General features: G+C 39.0%; 1 protein-coding gene across 7 annotated transcripts in view; it reads right to left on the reverse strand.

The window, feature by feature from the left end:
- The window catches only part of LOC135467994 (Kv channel-interacting protein 4-like), a 220,930-nt gene that overhangs the window by 143,043 nt on the left and 62,712 nt on the right, over nt 1-15,175 (reverse strand). The window contains exon 1 of one of the 7 annotated variants that reach the window (XM_064745978.1): nt 10,211-11,120. The exons of 5 other annotated variants lie outside the window; for them this stretch is intronic. In XM_064745978.1, coding sequence (XP_064602048.1) covers nt 10,211-10,388 — 178 coding nt within the window. In that variant the 5' untranslated portion in view covers nt 10,389-11,120. Of the gene's footprint in view, nt 1-4,140; nt 4,418-10,210; nt 11,121-15,175 lie in introns of those variants that run through there. One more of the 7 variants, XM_064745982.1, reaches the window with a different exon arrangement.

A 15,175-nucleotide genomic window follows, 5' to 3' on the forward strand; every position in this document is an offset into this window, starting at 1 on the left:
ACCTAAATAAACAACATTAGAGAGCTGCTAACAAATTGAGATATTCAGAAATAGAAACTGGTCTTCTGCACCAAATTTTGCAGCCTGTCACATGGAAGAATGGGTATGCGACCATCTTTAATGGATTTGTCCTGTCCCAGTCAACCAGCGGAAAGCTCAATTCAGTTTTTCATTCGAGGCTGATGGAAACATCGACAGACTGTGATAGTGCTTATTACTTGATCGCCCCACCCCACATCATAACCAGCTAACAGACATGGGTCAGTCTGAATTCTTTAATAACACTTGTCCACGGTATTCGGTTGTCATAGCAACAAGTATCCACATGGAGTAGAATGAAATAACAACTGTCCAAGAATAACTCGTTGATGTTGTTTTAACTCTGCCAAGTCATTAAAGGCCGGGAATCATTCACTTCTCACATCAACAAATGTGAAAATTATAACATTCATTTGGAAAAGTGCTAAGAGAAAACCAGCTTAGGTCAGTCTGTTGCTGGGGAAGACAACACCCATGGAGACAGAACATTCATCAATCAGCCCATAATCTCTGTGTAATTTCCTTCTAGAAGCACAAGATTTACAACACTAAAATGTAATTATATGAAATTTGCCAGAACAACATTTCTCACCTTAGGTGGGTGATACTTTAGAACTGCAATCTTTTCCAACTAATTCACCCCAATTTGCCGCTCCCCAATCATTACATCTTAGGTCTCTGCCTCAGCAACTTTTAATAACACACAGGATGTAGACGGCGAAAAGGCAGGACTGCTCTGAAAAGGCAGGACTGCTCAAAGGTTGCCCAAACTCCAGAATCCAGCAGTAACAACACAAACATCAGATCATTTTATCATATTTTATTTCACAAAGGCACAATAAAGTCTTAATTTCACTTACGCCTGCTCTGACAGATTTTTAATCTAAATCATTTAAATTTTCTGCAAAATTGCAACACCAGACCACAATGAAATATTTCCGAGTGTGCTAGCCGGAGTTACGTGTGTGAAGAAATCCCAACCACTCTCTTACAGGACAGGAAATTCCCACAGGGCTTGAATTTTCCCCACGACTTAGACGCATAAGTGCTACAAGTATGCAGCTCTCAGTTAAGTGCTGTTTGGCAATGATAACTGTGTCCAAAACAATGATTGCCGCAGATATTACATATATTAAAATAAAACAATACACATATATGTGGAATGCATAAACTCATAATACTGTCATCCTCAAATATTGTAGGCTTGTATGAAAGGCTGTGTATGAAAGTGAAAAAGGTAATAATTTTTAAAAAAATAAATAAAAATAAACAGATAGGTACAACTACATTGTACATATAGAATATGCTTGACACAGTTTGCATAAGATTATTGAAATGTATAGTTTAAAAGGTTTGATTTATATAATGAGATAAAGTTACTTTGTTTAGAATAAGTGAGCAGCATATTGCCTTAGAGTCTATATCCCTGAATTCTACAGGCAAACGTTGGAAGTTAAACATGTGGTGTGTACGTAGGCCTACAATTCAGACTGCTTGGTGAGGCACATGTTTAAAGTTGGTGAAAATATTCAAAATGTACATGTCAAAAAATCTGATAAGTGTTAAAAGTTTGTAATGGAAAAAGCTTCTTTTGAGCACCGACAGATTGGCATATTTCCTTTTCTGTATAAACTGATTATTAACTGAGTTATCCTTTGCAGAACATTACAGCCTAATGTCTTAGGCAAAAAAAGAATAAGCAATGGTCACAAAAATTATGTCTTAAACAATTTATCCTATACATTGAAAGGACTTCCGTAAACTTTTAGCTAGATTCTTCTCAATGAATACCATCAGCATGAATGATTTAATATCAAAATGAGTACATGAATTTTGATGACCAGATGCTTATAGGGTCTCAAAATCAGCATGTCATAAAGTCAAAGGAATATTTGGGTCAGTGTTTTTGCAGGTATATCTAATGACCCTTAAATCTATGGAAGCCATATCTGATCATCGTACATGGGTACATGTATAGTTTCATAACCTCATGTATGGGAGAACACTGATTGCTTACAGCATTTTGCTGTGTGCCTTCATGTTGAACATACATTACAACATTACAACACAGAAATATCTGTCTTTATTTGTTTGCCCTTGGGGTCAGTAGAAGTATGTCATCTGTTAGCACCCACAGATTGCTGACAGAGAGGCACAGGGCATGAGGTTAACAGATAGACAGCAGCATTTGCCAGCCACACAATCCTGTCACAAGCGATACTATATTAGAACACACTCCCTAACTGCCTAATGTTGATAAATTGACTTCTGTCCAACAGTTCACTGCATGTTTTCAGATGTAATGATCTGCATGAAGCCTTCTGCAGGGAACATTGCCTTAATGGCAAAATAATGTCATATTTACAGAGACCAAATTTAAATTGAAATGACAAATTATTTTCACCGAAAAAAAAAAAAATCATAAAACTAAGAAGGATTAAGAAGAAAAAGCGAAGTCATCATGCAACATTATCCATTAAAATTTAGCCTTAACTGAAGGAATAAATCTACACTGGATCTGCTATTAGCGGTAACAATTTCCAGATTTTGGCTGGTGTGGTGATCAAACTGGGCCGATCCATATGGTATGAAAAGTTATTGCCCTTGAACTAAGGAAATGTTGTCTGCCTGTCTGCAAACATCAACCCGTGAGCTATACCTTATGAACCATGGCAGTTCTGGTCCTACATTCTAAATATATCATGTGGGAACACAGTGCACAATATTATTATACAGAAAATCATAATTTTCACTCAATTTTAAGACTAGTGCATAGTTGTGAAATTTAATCCATAGTTCTTTGAAAAAAAAGACAGAATTATAGCCAAATGTTTTAACAAAACATAAGCCAAAACTTTAAATGGTGGATCCTCTAGGAACATGTTTGATGGAATTCTGAGGTACATGTGTCAGATAACTTCCTGATGTAATATATATTGATTAGCGGTTTGGAATTTGATCTAATAATAATCTGTGGCTTAAACTAAGTTATGTAACCGTACCATATACATACAAGTCAATCTGCAACCGGGAAAAATATGCCTTAAGTTTTTCCAGTAGGATTTCACTAGACACTTAGGTTTCATTTTTCAGATGTAAGATTCATTTGTGTATCAATAAGTTTTACCTATTATGTTCAATTTATTTTTTTATCTAGAAACTAACAAATTCTTCAGTAATAAATAAAGTGCTTGACTTACAGCTTTAATTCACCAACAGCATATAATATGTACTCAACTGCTTTCAAAAATAGGGTTCTAATACCTGTAGGTAGATAGCTGACTTAAAACATCAAAATACAGCAACAGCTCTGAAAATGAAAGCACTGTCTTGGAAATCAAATACCTTTGCTTTTTTTTCCTTTTTTCCCAAAGGTTTAGTGTTATTCACGATGGGTTTTAAAGCAAAATCATGCAAAATACCCCACAGCTCCATTCACAATTATGCTTGATAGTCAAATCCTCATTAATACACAATTAGTTTACAGGGTTGGAAGCTAACACTGCTTTGCCCTGGTTTTCACTGTAGCTAGCACATTATGGTACCATAAATGTTAATTTTGTTACCATGCCAAAATGCTAGCAGCGCTGCCAAATGCTGTCAATATTGCTATAACTAAACAATTATAGCGGAGTTGAATATAGGCTTAGAGGACCAGACATGAGCTTCGCTATCCAGTAATGCTTGGTCTTCACGGACAGTTGACTATGGAGTAACTGGATGCCAACAGTTGTCCTCTCTTGGCCCAGAACAAAACTGCCTTCGCATTAATAAACAACCAGAGCTGGGAATATGAATATTCCAGTAACAAAGGTAGAAGTATGTGCTGAGAGCCAAAGTTTTCCCAAGGGCAATTCCTTTGTACTACTTGGCATACATACATATCTTGATGATCCTCAGAATCCCTACGCAGAATATACATGTATAAACCCAAGGCTAACACACTTCTCTAAGAACATTGCAAAGTGCTATATACAGCAGATATATATCTGTACATGCTGGCCATTATGTCGTCGATCTATATACAGGGCTGGTGTGCACGTAAGCCTGTATATAGGTAGGGTAGTGAAGTTACCAAAGTGCACACTGTAAAAGGCCTACCTTTATTACTGCTCCAAGATGTAAGCCTGTACAGCTTAAACTTCCAGCGAAACGTGGCTGCTGCTGACAGTGCCATGTTGTTAGCTGCTGAGGTTATCAAACTCGTCTCAAAACACTTAAAACTGGTTAAAATATTGTGCTCTGTAAACACAGAGGTACAGAAGGCAAACACTAGTTTCTTCAGTCAATGTCTGGAACAAATCATGTAGGAATACATGAATGTATAAATAGATAAACTTATATCCACTAGCTGCGTTAGATAGGGAGAGCGCCGGGGTTCTTGTATTGGTGGGTATATGTCAGTAATAAACACATCCTCTGTACCTTTATGACCGGCTGTTCCTCACCTTATTCAACTCAGTCAAGGGAATGGCTCGCCACATGTTGTTGTTTATACTTCCTTTTCTTGAAGATCCGTTTGCTGACATTCTGAACAGCGATCTCCCACCGATTCCTGCTGAGATGCCACACGCATTTTAGCTTCACCCTGGACAAAGTTCTGCTTGGATTATTCAGTGGACGATCTTGGGTACAGACTAAATTCCCACACTGACTCGTTACAACTTTTAACCGCCTCCTCACCTCATCAGTATGCCCAAGCAATTACTGACAGATACAAATTATGTATGCCCACGTGACTGCAATACAGCTTTCAAAACAGAAAGTTTGCAAAAGCTTATATGTTCAGTATAAAATAATTATAATATACACTCAGTACCAGGAATTATTCTCCATAGATTTGTACACCTGACGTATGACTGTCCATTGACAAACATGCATATACATGTATTACTAATCAACAACAAGTATAAAGCCATAGCTCATGTCTTGATTCAGTTAGAAGGAATTTCTTAAATAATTTGCATTTCACCATATGAAGGTAAATAACTTCATGTTTGAGGATTCACTTGAAATTCACCTGATTTGACCATACCACTGGAAATCTAAGAGATACAGAAAACGATCACTGCAATGTTATGTATCTTTAATGTCCCTGTAAATCACAAGAGTTTTGTAACATTGTGACCATTTATTGTGTTTTATACAATATTTTTTTATAGATATTTTCACAGATCAGAATCATTTCATTTCAACTTTGTATCTAGAGGAAAAAACCTGACTTGTTGAAAAGAATTTAGAAAAAACAATTTTGGGAAAGATAGCATGCATGTACTTGTTATTATTTGACCCTTCACTGGACCTGTACCTGTTGTGGTGTGGAGCAGAGTGAGTTTTATTTCTGTCCAAAGTGATTTAGACACAGACAAGTAGATGTCTATATACCTGTCAGAGAGCCAGCTGAGGAGATCCAGCTGGATACCTATATAAGCTCTGTACTTACAGCCATCAGCCTCAATCTGGCCCAGCCTCAATCTGGACCAGCCTTCAATCTGGCCCAGCCTCAATCTGGACCAGCCTTCAATCTGGCCCAGCCTCAATCTGGCCCAGCCTTCAATCTGGCCCAGCCTCAATCTGGACCAGCCTTCAATCTGACCCAGCCTCAATCTGGCCCAGCCTCAATCTGGACCAGCCTTCAATCTGGACCAGCCTTCAATCTGGCCCAGCCTCAATCTGGCCCAGCCTTCAATCTGGCCCAGCCTCAATCTGGCCCAGCCTCAATCTGGCCCAGCCTCAATCTGGACCAGCCTTCAATCTGGCCCAGCCTCAATCTGACCCAGCCTCAATCTGGCCCAGCCTCAATCTGGACCAGCCTTCAATCTGGCCCAGCCTCAGTCTGGACCAGCCTTCAATCTGGCCCAGCCTCAATCTGGACCAGCCTTCAATCTGGCCCAGCCTCAATCTAGACCAGCCTTCAATCTCCATTAATATTAATATATTAAATGTCTTATGAAAAGGAGCAGATCAACTTTGCATACACTATTTGTCTGGTTTTCCACTCAGTCCATAGATACAAGAGAAACTTAAGGATTACATAACAGTATATTCTGGCATATTCTGAAAACATCTACATTTCTTTGATTCTGTATTCACCTTTATTGTGCATGGAACAGACCGTGCCGTGCGTCTTTTGATTAGGCACAGACATGGCGCATTAGTAGTCAAGACGGCCCCCTGGTGTTCTCACCTACTTCCTGAGATAAACAAAAACGATCTGCGCACAAAGTGCAAGAGGCAAGCATGCTTTAATAAAAAACACAGTTTTAGTTCCTACCGATCGGTTGGCCATCCAGGTGGGCAGTGTTAATACCTGAGAGAGACGGAACCGTCTGGCTAAGACCAGGCTGATCAGGAAAAGAAAACTCCAGCAAACTTGTAACCGGTCTCCTTGACTAAGACATCAGTATCCCTGGCACTCACTGAAGGATCAGGGATGAGCTTCCCTAATATAAACATCCACCAACTGTCTCCTTCCATACATCCGATCTCAGCCCAATCACCAGTCTAAGTATGCCAGACCTAATACCCTCACACTATTCGGAGAAGACCCAAGACTCCGGTATCTTACTGACATTTTGTTTTGTTTACATCATCTACTATCACCATGACTGTACAACAGTTTACTTACTGGCCTAAGCCTAATTCCAACACTCAAACCCTTCAAACCAGTGTCAATACCTAACTTGCCTAGCCTAATACACTGTTAAGCTCCACTCTTAATAAATTGAAGGGAATATATAAATATAATTTTGGGGTGGGTGAGGTTGGTGGTGGTGGTGATGGGGGGGGGGGAGGTTGGTGGTGGTGGGGGGGAGGTTGGTGGTGGTGATGGGGGGGGGGGGGGTTGGTGGTGGGTGGTGGGATGGTGGTGGTGATGGGGGGGGAGGTTGGTGGGGGTGGTGGTGATGGGGGGGAGGTTGGTGGGGGGGGGGGTGCAAATATATTATTAATTTGCATCAACCCACGTCGGAAGAGACACTAAAGTCTTACCACCACAATAGCTGACTTGAGTGCATGCAGGTAATCAATTCACTTATCTCTGATCAATGTAGCTGGCCAACAGTTATCTGAAAATGTCATCCTGCAAACTGTTGTCTCCTTAAATCCAGGAAATAATCATTGGAGTACTGTGGGCATGGTAGGAGGCTGGTCATTTTGTTAGTGTCTGTTGTACATGAATATCAAAATGACTCAATTCCTTACCACTGATAAGTAACATTTGTTACCTAAGGTTGATGTAACATAATATAATGAAGATCAGTCACCGTCTTACTATATTCACACAGATAATGAAGACCACTGACTGTCTTCCTATATTCACACAGATAATGAAGATCAGTCACCGTCTTACTATATTCACACAGATAATGAAGGCCATTGACCGTCTTACTATATTCACACAGATAATGAAGACCATTGACTGTCTTCCTATATTCACACAGATAATGAAGATCAGTCACTGTCTTCCTATATTCACACAGATAGTGAAAGTAAAACCACAATATAAAATGGAATGTTCTCAGACCCAAATTCAAGAGAATATCTCTGAAATGTTGTTTTGAACCTCCTTTTTCACTACTTTAGGTACACATGTACTGTAGCTAGAGAACATTCCCAAACAACTGATATTCAAGTCATTACGATCAAATAAACTGATCAGTATGAAAAACAATCTACAAAAAGCATCCTATATTCATAATATACGAATATGAAGGAGAAAATATACATCTTCAATACAGGAAATTTATAAAACTGTATGCAGTTTTCAAGTCTGAGCTCAAATGAAACTGAAGTCATTATATCTAACGTACACAGATCCTGATTTGCATACCTGACTTGCTTTGACCCACACATCAGTACTTGCATTTATTCTCAGGTATGCGGTTGCTGTGAGTTCAAGTCCAGCTCATGCTGGCTTCCTCTCAGGCCGTAAGTGGGAAGGTCTTCTAGCAACCTGCAGATGGTTGTGGGTTTCCCCCGGGCTGAGCCCGGTTTCCACCCACCATAATGCTGGCTGCCGTCGTATAAGTGAAATATTCTTGAGTACGGCGTAAAACACCAATCAAATAAATAAATAAATATTCTCAGGTTATCAGAGCATAATCTGTGACAGGGCATGAAATTATAGATCAACCTGAGAAACTGAGAACTTCCAGTACCAGATTTACAAGCGGTTGATCTACACAAATGTGACCACTTGTAGCGTATATGCTCTCAGCATACAGATGGTACCTGTACCAGGTAACATGTTTCTTTATCTGGAACAGCTAGGTCATGTTTTCATAATGTCTGTTCTCTTTGCTTCGAGGTGTATGAAAGAGGAGAAACATCCTGTGTCATTGAGTCAGCTAGACCAAATATTGATGACCTGGCAAAAACAAACAGACTGACCCGGCACTAATCTATTTTTAATTAATGTTTTTTTTATCATTTTAATAATTCACATTAGTGAAGTAATGACTCTTTCACCATTTGACATTCAGCAAAACTACATGTTAGTGCATGTAATGACTCTTTCACTATTATCCATTAAGCAGAACTACATGTTAGTGCAAGTAATGACTCTTTCACCATTACCCATTCAGCAGAACTACAAGTTAGTGCATGTAATCACTCTTTCACCATAACCCATTCAGCAGAACTACCTGTTAGTGTATGTAATGACTTTTTCACCAGTACCCATTCAGCAGAACTACACGTTAGTGTATGTAATGACTCTTTCACCATTACCCATTCAGCAGAACTACACGTTAGTGTATGTAATGACTCTTTCACCATTACCCATTCAGCAGGACTACATTTTAGTGCTTGTAATGACTCTTTCCCCATTATCAATTCAGCAGAACTAAAAGTTAGTACATGTAATGATTCTTTCACCATAATCCATTCAGCAGAACTATATGTTAGTGCTTGTAATGACTCTTTACCATTACCCATTCAGCAGAACTTCACTATTACCCATTAAGCAGAACTACATGTTAGTGCAAGTAATGACTCTTTCACCATAATCCATTCAGCAGAACTACATGTTAGTGCATGTAATCACTCTTTCACCATAACCCATTCAGCAGAACTACATGTTAGTGTATGTAATGACTCTTTCACCATAACCCATTCAGCAGAACTACATGTTAGTGTATGTAATGACTCTTTCACCAGTACCCATTCAGCAGAACTACATGTTAGTGTATGTAATGACTCTTTCACCATTACCCATTCAGCAGAACTACATTTTAGTGTATGTAATGACTCTTTCACCAGTACCCATTCAGCAGAACTACACGTTAGTGCATGTATAGAAAAAGAAGTTTTCCACCCAAGAATGTTCGTAAACTGCAGTCAAACTTTTTCCTAATTACTTGAAAGGTCAAGCAATTAAGTTAACATGTGCACTGAAGTGGAGTCACAGTGAAACATTCAGATTTAGACATGTACAACAAACACTGTGGAGCAAAGTCTGCATTTGTTCTCCTGGAGTGGATTAGCATGAAGCTGAAGTGCCTAGGAGACCATATGTTAAATAAGAGAGAGACCTGAAGCAACAGACAGACTATACATGTAAATACAACACACAATCAACATATGCCACATTGTGGTAGCATTGTTTGTAATTACCAGCCACTGAAAAGTACTCTGCTTGAAAGTTTAGAAGGTACTGATAGATTGCATGGCAGGAATACATGTGTTAAACCAATGAAGTGTTTGAAAAGAACTAAAGAAAGCTGTGTGAACCAGCTGAAATGTCCACTGCAGACAGTAAGGTGGTCAAAATGCCCAAATATCACACTACATGACAGTCACTGGTGTCTCAGGTCATTGGTGTTTCATTTCTTATTCTAGAATAAATATGTACATGAGATTAAGGCCTTGATTTCTGTTTCAAACAGTAGCCAATTTTTGGTTTCCCCTCAGGCACAAGGCAACTGGTGTTCACAAAGGACTGGGTGTACAAAATAAGGCTAAACTGTTCTTACAGATGTTCATAAAGATAATATATATTAAAAAATAATAATATATTAGATATTAAGTTAATAACACATAATATATATGCCTGTAAGTCTATATATCTGTATATTCAGTAATACCATTGCCAAGACATCTTCATGTAAAGTTGTATCTCAAAAAAATATAAACACAAACTCAAAAAGATAACAAAAAAAGTGATACATACTTTTTCTGAAGCACAGTATTATCCAATTTATGAGACAACAGCTGTATTTTTTCTTCAATCTCTTGAGGAAAGTCAATTTTTCCAACTCTTTATCATCCTCTTCCTTATCCAAAATGTCTGTCTCCATAGCAACACAATCTGAGCCTTTTTGAAGGCTTTCAATTTTCACGAGAGCCATTAGTGAATGGAGTTGTGTACAACGCTCTAATCAAACATCCTTGACACCAAAAGGTGGAATTAGCAGGTGATTCCAGTCATACCTGTCCAGACGAGCTGACCTCCAGCTCAACAGCTATCAGTGCACATTCAACAAGCCATCTGTCCTTATGGCAAACTTCAATATCAGGCAGAATTAAGTGTCAGTCAATGAGAAACAGTGAAGCAAGTGCCGAGTAATTTTCACAAAGGTATCCTCAATTGTGAATGTGCCGGAGGTCACAGAGCCCTAAGGCAGAGGTGTAAGTATAGGTGAATAAATATAAACTTGAGCAGGTAGATATACACCTATTTATATACAGGTAGCTCCATTCAAATGGCTTACAAACTTCTGCTCAGATACATCACTGATGTCTAGCGGAAATATTTACATACCTGTCAAAACAACATAAGTCATTAATCATAAGCCGATACATGCAGGCTTTTGTTGACGACACAGCTGCTGTCCATGTGACAATACGGCGCAAACTGCAGAGCTACGGCGCTCAGGTGGATAATGTCTCTTGCAGCTTGCTGTAAAACACAAGCTCTTTGGGTGTATGCCGAAAACCTATCTATCCAATCACCTGAACATCCTACATTGCCATATACCCCTTTTTCTGCTCAAATGACGTGAAGAAATAGCAGGCTTTCTCAAAGACTAACTGTAACCTTCATACCACTTTCTCTTCGTGGAAGTCCATTAAAGCTTACATCCAAGACAACGCCGTACTACTGTATATCAGAAGCTAATTGCTGTTCATGAGACTTGCTCAGCCTTCAAGGATACACAGGGGATTAAGGCTGCAGAACACAATGCTCAGGTAGGCATTATCTATAAATGATCAGACCCGGCAATCAAAGGATATTATTGCCAGGCTAGCAACAGGTGTGTGGTATATATACAAACGGTGGGCAGTGCATTGTGACATTTACCAGTACAAACTTTCCGACTGATTTACCTGGAAGCTGAAAGAATCAGGCTCTGTTCCAGGGTGAGAGGTCACCATAAGCAGTTGAAACGGACTGTGTATCTTTAACCAGGTACACATGACACTATCCTAGGTAAGAGATGGCAATGACATGCTGTCCCATCTAATGATGAAGGTGAACTGAATAATCCAGGTATTAGCCAGCCTCACACCTGTGTTTGATGTCCAGATTCTAAGCATTGTGTCCTAATGACCCTATTCCCTCAGATATATCAAGTCTGAATAAAGTCAATAACTGTCAAAATAGCCCACTCCAAGTTTGGTGTACAAAGAATGAACATTTGCACAATGTGCAAAATTGAAACTGCATCCATTATTGTCCTCCTGATGTGCAGATTTATAACAAAGGCAAACTCAGTCTAAAGTTTCCGATAAAATGTGTCCATGCAGCTGTCCTTACATTCACAATATTTATATCTCTCTCATCACAGACAGCAGGTTACGACTGCATTGTAAAAATGGTAAAACCTTGTCATTTCACCTCATGGTTGGGTAAAAGCCCCGACTGTGCAAACAGCCAGTCTAAAACAATACCCCACCTGGGAATGGCTTGCCCTTGAGGCTGTAAGTCTGTAAACATAATCATGAAAAAGGTAGCGCGCCTTTATAGATCTAAAGTAAGATGAGACATCTCAATATTGCAGGTGTGCAAACACTTTATCTCCAACAAGGTAAAATTGTACTTCCTTGAAACATTCCACTGCCCTCAATCCCAAAGAACATCTCATTCAGCCAGATTCAAGAAACTTCCAATTGAAAATAGAAAATGTACCTGTAATGTACACAGAGTTGTACATTTTCACAAATTACACAATTTCTGTAGTAATTCTAGATCCACGGGCCATCTGACAAACACAGTATGTCCTACTTTAATAAACAGTCTTTCAAGTCAATACATCTGCTGCACCAGTAACATTAGATCTGTTCAATGAAATTGCTCAGGGTACATTTCCTGACAACTGACATTTTCTGGCTCGTAAAACTTTCCTCATTTATATATTACGTGTCTACATCAGGGCGAGCTTCCAGTTTTATTTTCCATCAGTGTATTTCCTGTTGCTGGAATTTCCCACCGCCACTTTTCTCATTACTATTCCACATTCAGAACCCTCTGGTAATAGCACCTGTGGGCACCCTTCAACACACTTCCAAATCCACACACAGTTGTAGAGTTGTGTAAACACGGTTATTCCGTTCACTGTGATAATTTTCATAAACGAGACTTGAAATCCATTTAAAAGCCTTTTCATGATGAACAAACTCAAAAACAAACGTATGTTCTTTCCGCTGAAATACTAGATTAAATCCCACAGATATGCCATATATGATATACACCCATCTTCTGACAACAGTTTTTTTTTTCAAGCTAGAGTAACCTGGACTGACCTAGAGATGACATTAGCTATGCACTCACAGGAGAGTTGTAAGTCGACCTGATTTCAAGAGCCAATAGCGCCACTGGGCTGGACCAGCTGTTAATTATTTATACTGCTAATTGATAAACAGAATCTAAGGATGGGTCAGATACCGCTGCATACCACAAATCCCAGCAGTAATGATTCCAGAAGACATGGTTTTTGTAGAACGTTAATGCCTCAGCTGGACTGGATTGCTAAAAAAAGCCCTGTGGCCACACACTTAACAACCCATCTCAACATGAAATGTGACAAAACACAGAGTCTACATCCTTCGACCAACACCTAAAAGTGCTGTTATTACATGGTTACAAAAAAAAGAAGCTTTCATCTTGACACATAGACGAACATATATATAGAAAGTAGCTTCCTCTGAACAAAGATAACAGTTGCCAAAAGCACTTTTCTGGATGGAAAATAGAATTACGGTGCTTGTGTCTACAAGCAACAAATGCAGGTATTTCAGATTACTTCCTGGCAGAAAGGCAGAAGATGCCAATCTCCATCTAGAACTTACACTTCTAATTCCTCTTGTTGATTCCATGTCCATAAATACACCAGACTGACCCTTTCCCAAAATATAAATGCAAAGAATGTTCCAGCAAACACTTCACAGAACAGCTAAAACTCCCACCAGAGTACGATATAGAACAAAGAATATGTGCAGATCAACACATGTTGATTTGTGATGTTTTTGCAAAGATTATACAAACACAAGTTCTATATTTTACACATGCGGGAGGGGGTGTTGTGATTACTCTTGTTGTTTAGTTTACTCTTCACCTTTGCAATGCGTTCCCACACTGTGTGTTTGCTTACGTATTCGTATCACCTACATGTACAGTTGGCAAAATATCCTCTAACTTACTTCCAGAATAAAGGCAGGTGTACATCTGTAACAAAAACATGTACACTGAGTACAAATGGCACACTTGACAACGACAAGATCATCGCATAAAGACTGAGTATAAATGGCACACTTGACAACGACAAGATCATCGCATGAAGACTGAGTACAAATGGCACACTTGACAACGACAAGATCATCGCATGAAGACTGAGTACAAATGGCACACTTGACAACGACAAGATCATCGCATGAAGACTGAGTACAAATGGCACACTTGACAACGACAAGATCATCGCATGAAGACTGAGTACAAATGGCACACTTGACAACGACAAGATCATCGCATGAAGACTGAGTACAAATGGCACACTTGACAACGACAAGACCATCGCATGAAGACTGAGTACAAATGGCACACCTGACACTGACAAGATCATCGTATAATGACTGAGTACAATTACAGCACCCTATTTTTGTCAGTTAAGCAATCTCTGCAAAACTGGGCACCATCAATAATACATTAAGGCACTTCAAAGGCTGGGCTAATTAGCAGCTGATAGCAGCCTGCATGTGACCGCTCCATTACAGTCTCATCATGCAGATCTTTTATATCACATATATTCACCAAAGTATAACTGTCGGCGAGGCCATGATCGAGAATAGAGGCATACCATATATTTAAAGGCATCATTTTCAGATACTTGAAGACATTCAGTGTGATTAATTAACTGATTGATTGATTGGTGTTTAATAGCCTTGTACTCAAGGATTTTTATTATCATGGCAGGCAGAATTTAGCCTGAAATAAAACCTTATCATTAAATGAATACATGTGTTAAGTCCTTAATTATTTACACTTTAATGATAGTATAAAAATTAAAGATCATTAACAAATCAAATTGTTTTTCTAACCATATGGCATATAACCAGTATTATTAAATAAATATTAATGTCTTTACAGTTTAATAATTGCAATCTCCTAAATTGCTGTGATTCCAGGCATGCAGACATTTGGTAGCTTTTTGAGCAACACAGAGATGCCCACCTATGTGGCAATGTACACTGATTAGGCGTGGCCCAGATAAACGCAGATATAAACACACTTGTTCAACTTCCACTTGATGTCCCAATATCTGATAACCATGACAACCAAACAGAGTGTCAAATCGATGTTATCCTTTTGTATCTAAAAACAGAAAAGATCAAAAGGCTGAGAACAAGATTTGCCATTCAGCTGTCAACTACAGCTGATAATGATGCAAGACAAAACGCTCCTGAGTTGGGGGAAGCTGAGTTAAAAGCTACACACACCACTATTAAATCAACATCAACAATTGTGACTGCCATTGTTTATCTGTGTTGCCCTGGTGACACCTGGAACATCCCATATGCTAGGTGAAGGTCAGCTTAGATGGCAATAAAGATCTGTACACTTTACTCTTTGAAAGGAAAACTACTAACTGAGTGGCCATTAACTACCATGTATGTGACCCAAATAGTGCTTCTACACAAT

Source organism: Liolophura sinensis, chromosome 6 (assembly GCF_032854445.1).
Source record: "Liolophura sinensis isolate JHLJ2023 chromosome 6, CUHK_Ljap_v2, whole genome shotgun sequence".
Lineage (NCBI taxonomy): Eukaryota > Metazoa > Mollusca > Polyplacophora > Chitonida > Chitonidae > Liolophura > Liolophura sinensis.